At 38.8% G+C, this 13,599-nt stretch overlaps 1 protein-coding gene across 1 annotated transcript in view; it reads left to right on the top strand.

Annotated features, from left to right (window-relative positions):
* NBEA (neurobeachin) overlaps positions 1-13,599 on the top strand; it is a 667,766-nt gene that overhangs the window by 599,917 nt on the left and 54,250 nt on the right. Inside the window, exon 48 of the mRNA XM_052650319.1 lies at positions 7,603-7,755. Coding sequence (XP_052506279.1) covers positions 7,603-7,755 — 153 coding nt within the window. The remainder of the gene's footprint in view (positions 1-7,602; positions 7,756-13,599) is intronic.

Here is a 13,599-nt window from a genome sequence, read left to right as displayed (position 1 = left end):
CTCCAGGCTGTGAATAGGATGCCCTTGGTCATGCTCATAAGATTCTTGGAATCCCTTTGTGTGTCCCAGTGGGCCTGCAAACCACTATCTTAAATTTTCCTGAATAATTACAAAGAGTTTTACAGGTATCCTTTTACCTATGGCTATATTTTACTTATAGCACCTTAGAATATCCTTGTCTGACCTTTTTTCTTTAATTTTGAAAATCTGACAAAATTGTCCTAGGCCCCTGTGTTTCTCTAAGTACTGCTTTAAATCTGAGCAGATTCTTCCGTAGCTCATAATACTTATCCATGTACTAGTACAGGAGCTTCCCCAGTGGCTCAGCGGTAAAGAATTCACCTGCAGTGCAAGAGACAGGAGTTCAGTCCCTGGGTCGGGAAGATCCCCTGGAGTAGGAAATGGCAACCCACTCCAGTATTCTTGTCTGAGAAATCCTATGGACAGAGGAGCCTGGCGGGCTTCAGTCCATCAGGTCGAAAAAGAGTCGAACACAACTGAGCAACTAAACAACAGCAACAAATACTATTACAAGAAACCAGTGGTCACTTTTGACATTCTGCTTCAGTTCAGCTCAGTTCAGTTCAGTCGCTCAGTCATGTCCGACTCTTTGCGACCCCGTGAATCGCAGCACGCCAGGCCTCCCTGTCCATCACCAACTCCCGGAATTCACTCAGACTCACGTCCATCGAGTCAGTGATGCCATCCAGCCATCTCATCCTCTGTCGTCCCCTTCTCCTCCTGCCCCCAATCCCTCCCAGCATCAGAGTCTTTTCCAATGAGTCAACTCTTCACATGAGGTGGCCAAAGTACTGGAGTTTCAGCTTTCGCATCATTCCTTCTAAAGAAAACCCAGGGCTGATCTCCTTCAGAATGGACTGATTGGATCTCCTTGCAGTCCAAGGGAATCTCAAGAGTCTTCTCCAACACCACAGTTCAAAAGCATCAATTCTTCAGCACTCAGCCTTCTTCACAGTCCAACTCTCACATCCATACAGAAATACCTTAACCAGAAGCACGAGTTCCTTAGATCTTTTCTGTCTTTGAAGTGATTGAAGGCATGTTTCAAGTTAGTTTTTCCCATACTGCAAACCATGCATTGATTTTCTCCTGCTTCCAGTAGCAACTTCCTGTCTGACCCGCCTCCAACAGTCTCCTCACCTCCTTAGCTCCATCCTTCCAGCCTCTACCTCCTGCCTGTCCCAAGGCCAGTGCCACGTGTTTTTATTACTTCAGGACTCCACTCCCAGGCATTAATTTCTGTTTCAGTTACCTACCACTGTGTAACAAATCACCCCAAAGCCATTAAAACAACATCAACTATTATTTACTGACCATCATGAAATTGGAGTTAAGGCTCAGCAGAAACCACTCAGGTCTGTGCTCCAGTGAGAGCTGGAGAGGCTTGGCCGGGCCAAAATGGCTTTATTCTCATGTTTTGTGCCTCATCTGAGCTGATGAAGTGGTCAGGGACTGTCCAGGCCTGTCTGTCTGTCCATACAATCTTTCCAGTCATATGGCAGCCACACGGTTTTATATGATACTTGGCTTCTCAGGAAACAAATGAGGAGGCTGCCAAGCCTCTTAAGTCTTAGGCATCTGTGTAAGCCCTGGGGTGTCATTCTGTCCCATTCTGTGTGTTGAATTCCCCAATCCCTCCCAGCATCAGAGTCTTCCAATGAGTCAGCTCTTCGCATGAGGTGGCCAAAGTACTGGAGTTTCAGCTTCAGCATCATTCCTTCCAAAGAAATCCCAGGGCTGATCTCCTTCAGAATGAACTAGTTGCATCTCCTTGCAGTCCAAGGGACTCTCAAGAGTCTTCTACAACACCACAGTTCAAAAGCATCAATTCTTTGGCGCTCAGCCTTCTTCACAGTCCAACTCTCACATCCATACATGACCACTGGAAAAACCATAGCCTTGACTACACGGACCTTTGTTGACAAAGTAATGTCTCTGCTTTTCAACATGCTGTCTGAGTTGGTCATAACTTTCCTTCCAAGGAATAAGCGTCTTTTAATTTCATGGCTGCAATAACCATCTGCAGTGATTTTGGAGCCCCCAAAAATAAAGTCTGACACTGTTTCCACTGTTTCCCCATCTATTTCCCATGAAGTGATGGGACCGGATGCCATGATCTTCATTTTCTGAATGTTGAGCTTTAAGCCAACTTTTTCACTCTCCACTTTCACTTTCATCAAGAGGCTTTTTAGTTCCTTTTCACTTTCTGCCATAAGGGTGGTGTCATCTGCATATCTGAGGTGATTGATATTTCTCCCGGCAATCTTGATTCCAGCTTGTGTTTCTTCCAGTCCAGCGTTTCTCATGATGTACTCTGCATATAAGTTAAATAAGCAGGGTGACAGATACAGCCTTGACGTACTCCTTTTCCTATTTGGAACCAGTCTGTTGTTCCATGTCCAGTTCAAACTGTTGCCTCCTGACCTGCGATTTATACCATTCTGTTGAATCTGATTGTGCATTTGGACAAAACCAACATCTGAAGTGCAAGTAACTTTTATATGTGTATATATATATATATATATATATCTGCTTAGCTTAGGTAACATATAAGTTAGTCTAAATATTTGATGAAAACATTTAAATCATCTGAAATGTCTACATAGATATCCATTCAAACATATATATCCAAAGTGACAGAGCTTTAAAAAAAAAAAAAAAAACCCTGATTACAGGATATACTTTGATACTGGATAAACTCTATCAACTGAGTGAATAGCTTCAAAAATGTGTTCTGCATAAAGCTATGGAATGTGTTGTTGCACACATGCTGCCCCCATTTAATCCTCACATCCAAACTGTGACTTAGTTGCTGTCACCATCACAATTTTGTATATCAAGAACTGTTTTTTACTTAAAGCTTAAGAAATTTGCCCAGGCTGGCAAGAAGTCTGGATCTCAACTCAGAATGATTTGATCCCAATGCACAGAAAGTTGCACTTCCCCACTGGAAGGGACAGTCCCCCAACTGCCAGCCTGCCAGCCTTCCCTTTCACTACAACTGACTAGTAGCTCTGAGGTAACTGCTTTAACTAACACAGTTTGAAAACCACAGCTTTCAAAATTTTTTACCACTATTTCGTGGCAAAAATTCAGGATTTAATGAACATATCGCAATAATCTATTCATTTTTCATTCCACATATATGTATTGAGTACCATTTTTGTATGTCAGGCACCATTCCTACAAGTCAGTGGTGAACAGATGAGCAAGAGAGACAAGATCCGTGTCTATGGAATTTCCATCACAGTAGGACTCGAGAGCATAAGTAAATTAAAAAAAAAGAAAGAAAAGGAGACTTGCTGCACAGAAAATTAAAACAGAATGAAGTCATACAGAGTTGTTACTGCTTTAAAAGGAAAAACAGAATGTAAGCACAGGGACCTGGATCTAAAGTGTTTGGGCTTGGCTTCTGTCTTTATCACCTATTTGCAGTATAGTTATTAGCAAATCACTTAACCTCAGTGTTCATTTCTACGAAGTGGGAAGAATGAAGATACTTGTCTTAGGAAGATTTTGTGAAGATTAAGAGCAAGATGTGAAGTTCTTAGAACAGTGCCTGACACAGTAAGATACAAATGATAATTCCTGCTGTTTCAAGATTGAATGACCAGATGCGACATTTCAGCTCTTTGCTTGTCTTGGAGCCCAGACGTAGTGATTATTATCTTCTTGGACCTAACATTTGAATCTCAGTGATGAAACTCTTATTCAGGAAATTTTAAAAAATAAACAAACATTTTGAGCAATATAAATGTGAACATAAATTATGTACGAATGCCTTGTATTTATGTATTAAATTTAAAATCAAAATGCCGTTTGAAACAAGATTTTAAAACAATAAAATCGAGGCATAAAAACTTGCACCCACTCAGCTACTTTGGCAACTTCTCCCTAGACTCTTTGTGGTTTACTGTCTCTTTCTTCCCCTTCAGGGAAAAAAGGAAAAAAAAAAAATTCCCCAGCTCTGCAACTTTGGTCTTTTGGAGCTTCAAGGTTTTGCAAATATGCTGTGCCTCAGGAATTTTTCATAGTTCTTTAAAGTATTTCTGTGTTTTGTATTTTGATTTTTTTTTTAAACTGCATCCTAAAAGTCCAAAAGTAACTGACAGAGTGATTCAGGGAGTTTCTTCATCCTGTCAAATGTCAAGCCACTAAGAGCTTACACCAACATCTTAGTTAACACCCTGATTTATGACCGTGGTCTGGTCGGCCAGATGAGGACCAGAGTGGAGAAAATGTCTCACTTAAGGATCATCCCGAAGGCCCTGATGATCCTACTTTTTCAAGATTGGCCACAATTCAAGCCTTCCCGAGTGTTCCTGTTGAACCCTCCCTAAATAACCCTCAGGGTGGAGGTTCCTCAGCCTCACTTTGTTCTCTTTGGTGTCAGCCAGCTTCCAGCCCATTTTTTCTGGAGTGCTCACATTAAAATGAAAAGGACCTGGTCTTCCACATCTTCAGATTTGCTACAACTTTTCTAGCATTGTTAAAACCAACTTTTCATAAATTTAAATTGGACTCTTTTTCACTTCTGAACCTTTCAGCATAACTAAAATAAACAAGGTAACATTTTTTAAGCTTCAAAAGTTTCCTATCAGGAGAGGCAAATTTTATTTCTAGGTGCATCCTTTTTTCTTTTGTTTAATCGAGTACTCCATTGGCTCTTTTCCTATCTTGAAGCAGTCTTCCAACCATTTGCATATTCCCCAGAGGATTTCTAGTGATATTAGAATAACTTTGTCTAGCATCTTCAGTAGTTTAATATTTAATGAGCACCTGCTGTGTACATAGTATAGCACCACAAGCTGTGGGGGATTCAACAAAATATAAACCTCACAACATTAGGCTCAAAATCTGCTTTGCCCAAATTGTTATTAATATAAAATCCTAGGCTTCTTATGGCTTTGCAAATATAATTGAATGACATTCAGTGAAATATTAAATAGTATTACAGAGGCATGTAGGTTAATGATAACCATATATTTTATATGACCCTATTCCACAGGAAACAATGGGAAATAATATGTATGAAAAACAGGAGAGCACCGAGACAGCTGAAGATAAACTGAAACTCTTTGGGCGGTCTAAATAAAAAAATAAATTGTGTTGCCATATCCATGTGGATGTACAGCATATCCCTCTTGGTCCTTAAGAAAGCTTATCTGGTATAGCTCTGGACACAGAACATGAACACAAACATCCAACAAAAGACAGAAGGGAAATTCCTGACTTATGTGAGCCTCTTACATATAAATCACACTCTACATGGAGCAACTGTGTGAGCTTTCATTCCTCTCCCCATTTGGGACCATTTGGGAGGCTCCTTCTACTCTGTATCATATATAAAATGGGTAACGTTCAAATAGCATGTTCTACATCTTGAACTAATTTCCCATGTTTTCTCAAACAGTGAAAGCGTTAGCCGCTCAGTCGTGTCCAACTCTTTGTGACCCCATGGATTGTAGCCGCCAGGCTCCTCTGTCCATGGAATTCTCCAGGCGAGAATACTGGAATGAGTAGCCATTCCCTTCTCCAGGGGATCTTCCCGACCCAGGGATTGAACCCCGGTCTCCTGCACTGCAGGCAGACTCTTTACTGTCTGAGCCATTCTTTTTATATACCTTTTCATATGTCTGAGCTCCCTCCTCTCCACCTTTATTCTTTACTTTGACTCTTAGTGTCTTGCCTTAGAACAGATGTAAACATGGCAATAGCTCTTCCTTAAAATTATTGCAGTCCAAAATCCAAACAGCTTAGGTGGAGATGAACTTCTTTAATCATCTGACTCCGTATGCCTCATCCTCCTATCTTGATCTGTCCCCTAATACCCTACACTCTACCCATACTCAGTTCCCACCACTCCTTGGCAGTACTCTCTGCTGATTCCCTCATCTTTATCAAACTCAATGTCCGACCTCCAGTGTAATCTTTTCTGACTTGCCCAGAGTTGCCTGCTCTATCCTTCCTGCTCCCTTGTGCCTTGTTATTGTACTTCTTTCTTTATTATTGTGTATTGTAACCACCAGTTCATACATCTGCCCCAGAGGCCGGAATATGAATCACTCAAAGGTAAGGCCATGTCTGTTCATTATTTGTTTTCTCAGTACCCATCACAATGTCTGGTATTCAAACTTTACTATGTGAATAAATAAATATTGGGGATTATGTAATGGATTTTGGAGATTTCTGTTTAAATGGTTTAAATGGAAGAAATGGATTCTTAAAAAGCTAAGCTCTGCTTATACAGAAAATTCATTTATGTGAATCTGTTCAAACTCTGATAATGCTGGAGAAATAAACATTATTATGTATTTCTTATGGTTCACATTTATCATCATAAGAATGGATAAGGATCAATTTCTCACAGAGGATTTGCTCACATGAAAACTCTCTTATGCTATAGCAGATAAATGTTGGTTTTAGTATGAGAACCCATAGAGAGAATGCTTGTGTGTATGCATTTCTTGGGCTGAAGAATCCAATTTATTTGAAGACCTCAGAGTCTGTTCTGTTTTGTTTGTTTGTTTGCTTGCTTGCTTTGTTTTGTGGGGTTTTTATTTTCCTCTCTGTGGCTTGGGGGAGTTTGGGTTTGTTTTTTTTTTTAATGTTTTTTTTCATCCCTGTGTATCCATAGTGAGATTCAAATTTTGGTTACTGTGCCATCCATGTTGGACATGTTACTCAAATAAATGTTCTTATAATTTTCACAGTATAAAGTTAATTTAACCCTCATCTTGATATTTGTAAAGATTAGTATTTTTCGTGTTTTTGATGGTATACATAAAAACTGTAGTTTTTTGTTTTCATTTCCTGCAGTTGTTTTTTAAAAGAAAGGACAACAAAAATTTTTAAGGTTGAAATCAGTTTCTGTGGCATATTTGTTCTAAATTTACGCAAACCACATACTAGACATTGTGCATCAAACACAAGTTTGCCTTGAAGCCAGTTGTTAATGTCGTATGTACATACACTAAGTAACACAAGTTGTCTTTGCATTCAATTTAAGAATTTACTATTCAAGTGGCATGTACTGAATATTTAAAACTTATTATGTTACATTATCTCTTAATTTTCTTTAGTGGTAGGTATAAAAATAACTTATTTTGCCAAATTATAAAATGGAACTCTATCTCTCTTCATGAAAGTCATGTATTGTAATTGCCAGTGGAGTTAAAAAGAAAAGTAGAAGATGCTGCATGATTTTAGCAATATTTTAAACTTTTGGTATTTTAATAGTGTTCTGAAAAGTTTGTTGAACAGCATAGACTTGTATATATGGCATTATATACTTGTTTACTAATACTGTTGGGAACTATTGTTGATTCTGTAACCCATTTCTCTTAAGTAATCTGTGGCAAGATAAGATTGAAAATCTTATAAATTGTCAAGCATATATTTGAAGAAAAATATCTTCTTAGGCTCTTATCTGAAGAAAATTAAATGAAGAATAGAATCAAGTAATAAAATATTGGATTTAAGTGAAAAAATTAATTCTGTTATATAGTTTTTATAAATTAGTACTTCTGTTCAACTGATTTTTAAAGTGGTTTAATATGCTACATTTTTTATTCCTGGCAGGAACTAATTCCAGAATTCTATTACCTTCCGGAGATGTTTGTCAACAGTAATGGATATAATCTTGGAGTCAGAGAAGATGAAGTAGTGGTAAATGATGTTGATCTTCCCCCTTGGGCAAAAAAACCCGAAGACTTTGTACGAATCAACAGGATGGTAAGAGCAATTTTGTTTTTTCTTGAGCAGTCACAAGGAAGTAAAAAATATTCTGTAGTTTTTTTCTGTTTTTAGCTATTAACAAATTTTCATTTAACATCTATAAATACAAGGTTAATTTTTTGAGAAAAAAGAAAGGATTTTACAGTTGTCTTTTGACAGTGTTCTTTATTATAAAGTGGATTTTCCTTTCATGAGGACTAATAAAAGAATGGTAATTCAGTTATTTTCCCTCCCTTAGGAGAAGACAATCAGATGAGCATCTGTTGACTAATGCAACATATTCTAAAATGCTTGACATTAATGCCCATTCCTTATTTTTGTCTACTGGCTATATCTGTTCTCTTTCTTCACTCATAAAATATTCAAAACAAAATAGTGTACATTTAGAACATATTTGTCTGTAAGAAATTGTAAGCTGTGAAACATACCTTGCTGCTGCTAAGTCTCTTCAGTCGTTTCCGACTCTGTGCGACCCCACAGACATCAGCCCACCAGGCTCCCCTGCCCCTGGGATTCTCCAGGCAAGAACACTGGAGTGGGTGAAACATCCTTAAAGTATCATATACTTGACTTTAAGAGAACACTCATACTGTAAACGTTCTTAGACAGAAAATGCCATTGCTTTTTAAATCTGTATGAGAGATGTCTGGTGTAAAAGAATGTGTAGATATTGATAGTATGTTTGCATGTGGTTATTTTATAGATTTTAATATATTTATCCATATTTAAGAAGATTTTAGTCTCAGTGTGGTTTTGGTATATGGAATTAATTGATTTACCAAACAACCTCTCTAGTGCTCTTGTTCTGGTTCTTGGCCAATTGAAGAATTAGATCAATAAACTCAATGACCTAAAATATATTTTTAACCCTGTTTCACTCCCAGTTTTTTCCAGCTATCCCATAAATATGTTTTATTTTGTTTTGACAGTATATTTATTTGCATTAGAATCCAAATAATGCCCACATATTACAGTGGCTCTCACATATCCCCAAGTCCCTTCTTTTGTAAGAGCTGTGTAACATTCACATATATCACACAGATATAATTCACATACCATGCAAGTCAACCATTTAAGGTAAAAAAAAAAAAAATGGGTTTTAGTCTATTCATAGAGTTCTACAACCATCACCACAGTCAATTATGAACATTTTTATTATCCTGTAAAGAAACCCAATTCCCTTTAGCATCCTCACAATTTCCCCCATTCTTCCAACCAGCCCTCGGCAACCATGAATCTACTTTCTGTCTCTATAAAGATTTGCCTTTTCCGGATATTTTGCATAAACAGGATCAGAAAGTATATGATCCCTTCCTCTACCCTACCCCTGATTTTGTGTCTCTTTTTGTCAGTTAGTCACATGCTGCCTTCAATTTTAGAGCTATCTTTTCTGTCTCCAAGAAATATTTTAGTTTCAATATACTTATTCTAGAAAGTTGGTACTGAGGCAGTAGACTCAGTTTAAAGACTCATTTAACCTATCTTTAAAGTTACTGAATAGATCATCTGTAATCTAGTCTCATCCTGAGGTAATATCTTGTACACACGCGTGTGTGCTCAGTTGTGTCTGACTGCTTGTAACCCCATGGACTGTAGCCCACTGTAGCCCTCCTATAGCCCACTGTAGCCCTCCTCTGTCCATGGGATTTTCCAGGCAAGAATCCTAGAGTAGGTTGCCATTTCCTTCTCTAGGGAATCTTCCTGACCCAGGGATGGAACCTGTGTCTCCTGCATTGACAGGCAGTTTCTTCACCATTGACCCAGTGAATGGTGAAGAAGTGAGGTGACATCATGTAGTACCAGGATTTCTCTCACTTCTCCATCTATATATTGGTACTTTTGGATATATGTTGTAATTTTATACTATCTTCTTGAGCAGTAGATTTATCTCTTTAATTAATCTTTTAATGTGAAGGATTTATACTTTAGTGATGCATGTTTCTAAGAATCTTTGCTTATTTTTAGCACAGATAGTCCATTGTTACCACAGTACCCTTACATACTTGAATTTGTTATTGTTGTCATTTAGTTGCTAAGTTATGTCTGACTCTTTTGTGATCCCTGTGGACTGTAGCCACCAGGCTCCTCTGTCCATAGGATTTCCCAGGCAGGAATACTGGAGTGGGTTGTCATTTCCTTTTACAAGGGATCTTTCCGATTCAGGGATCAAAATCATATCTCCTGCATTTCAGGTGGATTCTTTACCTCTGAGCCACCAGGGAAGCCCCACATACTTGAATACTGACTATGATATCAGTGTAAAGATACTACATCTACAAATTCAACCCTAGAACCCACTATGTACTGAGTGGTTTCCGAGTTGAGTGGTTCTCAGTTTCTCAGTCATATCTGCCCTGGTGCCTACAGTAGTATTTAGTTACCAAATATTTGCTGAGCGAATCACATAGGGGTAGTAAGGATTTTAGCATGCTGTCTAGTCAGGTCCAAACTAGTGAAATAAAACAAATCTTTCACTCAGGCAAGCAAAGTAGCAAAAATTGTTGGACCAACTTTTCTCTTGCTCATGCTGTTGATTGAACTGATTGAACACAGGTTTTCATGTGGGCACTGATAACTAATAACTGCCAGTTCAGTTCAGTTTAGTCACTCAGTCGTGTCCGACTCTTTGTGACCCCATGAATTGCAGCACGCCAGGCCTCCCTGTCCATCACCAGCTCCTGGAGTTCATCCAAACTCATGTGCATCGAGTCGGTGATGCCATTCAGCCATCTCATCCTCTGTTGTCCCCTTCTCCTCCTGCCCCCAATCCCTCCCAGCATCAGGGTTTTTTCCAGTGAGTCAACTCTTCGCATGAGGTAGCCAAAGTATCGGAGTTTCAGCTTTAGCATCATTCCTTCCAGTGAACACCCAGGGCTGATCTCCTTCAGAATGGACTGGTTGGATCTCCTTGCAGTCCAAGGGACTCTCAAGAGTCTTCTCCAACACCACAGTTCAAAGCATCAATTCTTCAGCGCTCAGCTTTTTTCACAGTCCAACTCTCACATCCATACATGACCACTGGAAAAACCGTATCCTTGACTAGACGGACCTTTGTTGGCAAAGTAATATCTCTGCTTTTCAACATGCTATCTAGGTTGGTCATAACTTTCCTTCCAGGGAGTAAGCGTAATAAGTGCCAGGTGTTTATATTAGAGAGAGATTGACTTGGGGTTTAAAAGTTCCCTGGCTCTGGAATTTAAGCTCTCCCATTTACTAGCTTCATTGCCCTGAGCAAATTATGAGATATCTTTTGTCCTCGTATGTCTTATCTGTAAGGTGGGAATACCTTATATATGGGTTTTTTTAAAATAAAAAAATTATTTATCATAAAATATACTTGTACAAGTTAATGATTTTTAATATATTTACAGAGTTGTGTGGCCATCATCAAAATCTAATTTTAGAACATTGCTGTTACCCCAGAAAGAGCCTGTGCCCACCCCCAACCCCAGACAGCCATTAATCTTTTTTCAATTTCCTTGGTTTGCCTCTTCTGGATATTTTACTTAAATAGACCCATGTAATATGTACTCTTTTGTGTTTGACATCTTTCACTTAGCATAGTTTTTTAAGTCCATCCATGTTGTAGTATATATCAATTCTTTGTTCCTCTTTTTCATAACAATGCTCCACATTTTGTTTATCTATTCATCAACTGATGAACTTTTGGGTTCTTTCCACTTTTGGGCTGTTAGGAACAATGCTGTTATGAGCATTCCAATGGACGTCTCTTTATGGACAAGTTTTTTTCCTTGCTTTGGGGTTTATACCCAGCAATAGAATTGCTCAGTTCAGCTCAGTCACTCAGTCATGTCCAACTATTGGCGACCCAATGGACTGCAGCATGCCGGGCCTCTGTGTCCATCACCAACTCCTGGAACTTGCTCAAACTCATGTCCCTCACTTCGGTGAGGCCATCCAGCCGTCTCATCCTCTGTCATCCCCTTCTCCTCCTTCCTTCAATTTCTCCCAGCATCAGGTCCTTTCCAGTGAGTCAGTTCTTCACATCAGGTGGCCAAAGTATTGGAGTTTCAGCTTCAGCATGAATCCTTCCAATGAATATTCAGGGATGATTTCCTATAGGATTGACTGGTTGGATCTCCTTGTAGTCCAAGGAACCCTCAAGAGTCTTCTCCAACACCACAGTTCAAAAGCATCAATTCTTTGGCATTCAGCTTGTTTATAGTCCTGCTCTCACATCCATACCTGACTAGTGGAAAAACCATAGCTTTGATTAGATGGACCTTTGTTGGCAAAGTAATATCTCTGCTTTTCATATGCTGTCTAGGTTGGTCATAGCTTTTCTTCCAAGGAGCAAGTGTCTTTTCATTTCATGGCTGCAGTCACCATCGGCACTGATTTTGGAGCCCATTATATCTACTACTGTGGGCAAGAATCCCTTAGAAGAAATGGAGTAGCACATAGTCAACAGAAGAATATGAAATGCAGTACTTGGGTGCAATCTCAAAAATGACAGAATGATCTCTGTTTGTTTCCAAGACAAACCATTAAATATCACAGTAATCCAAGTCATATGCCCCAACCAGTAATGCTGAAGTTGAACAGTTCTGTGAAGACCTACAAGACCTTATAGAACTAACACCCAAAAAAGATGTCATTTTCATTATAGGGGACTGGAATGCAAAAGTAGGAAGTCAGGAGATAACTGGAATAACAGGCAAATTTGGCCTTAGAGCACAAAATGAAGCAGGGCAAAGGCTAATAGAGTTTTGCCAAGAGAACACACTGGTCATAGCAAACACCCTCTTCCAACAACACAAGAGAAGACTCTACACATGGACATCACCAGATGGTCAATACAGAAATCAGATTGATTATATTCTTTATAGCCAAAGATGGAGAAGCTCTATACAGTCAGCAAAAACAAGACCAGGAGCTGACTGTGGCTCAGATCATGAACTCCTTATTGCAAAATTCAGACTTAAAATTCAGAATTGCTGAGTCATGTGGTAAATTTATGTTTAGCTTTTTAAGAAATTAGCTGTTTGCAAAGTGACTGTGTATCTTACTTTCCTACTAGCAATGTATGACTGTTCTAGTCCCTCCATATCCTCTTCAACACTTGTTATTTTCAGAATACAGTGCTTCTTCAAAATAAATCTATATAATATCACTGTAAACACATATTATCAACCTTCATGTTCAGTGTACTAGGAACTAGAAGGATTGTGTATAATATGGTGAAGTACTGTTTCTCAAACGTTTGCTTTCTCTCTCCAAAATAATAAGTTTTATAACTAAAATATGAGAAATAAATACATGTGCATTTCTGAAAATGGCATAAAGCATTTTTATTATAAGTAATAAGTTCCAGTTCATAGGTGGCTCAATGGTAAAGAATCTGCCTGCTAACGCAGGACATGAAAGAGACTCAGGTTCAGTCACTGGGTTGGAAAGATCCCCTGGAGGAGGAAATGGCAACCCACTCCAGTATTCTTGCCTGGAAAATTCCATGGACAGAGAAGCCTGCCGGGCTACAGTTCATAGTATCACAAAGAAGCAAATACAACTGAGCACATAACAAGTTCCAACTTGGTTTCTTGAAGAAATGAAAGAAGCAAAGCACCATATTTTTTCTCTGTTTAAAAACAATTCTTGATATCTTTTAAGCGTTAATGAATTTCATAAAGCTTGAGAACTAAACCTATTCTGCATAGAATGAAAGACTTCACACAAAATTCTGCTTATTTGGGAAAGTCAAACTGCCTGCATCTTGGTTCTGTGAGGCACGAGGAGGCAGTGACAGGTTGAATCAGTCCTTTATAGGAAGTGGCTAGCCAGCACATAATAGGTGGCTTGAGGACGGGTTATTCTCTGGGT

Source organism: Budorcas taxicolor, chromosome 12 (assembly GCF_023091745.1).
Source record: "Budorcas taxicolor isolate Tak-1 chromosome 12, Takin1.1, whole genome shotgun sequence".
Lineage (NCBI taxonomy): Eukaryota > Metazoa > Chordata > Mammalia > Artiodactyla > Bovidae > Budorcas > Budorcas taxicolor.
The sequence above is the reverse complement of the archived record's forward strand: the minus strand, read 5'-3'. Positions and strand labels throughout refer to the sequence as shown.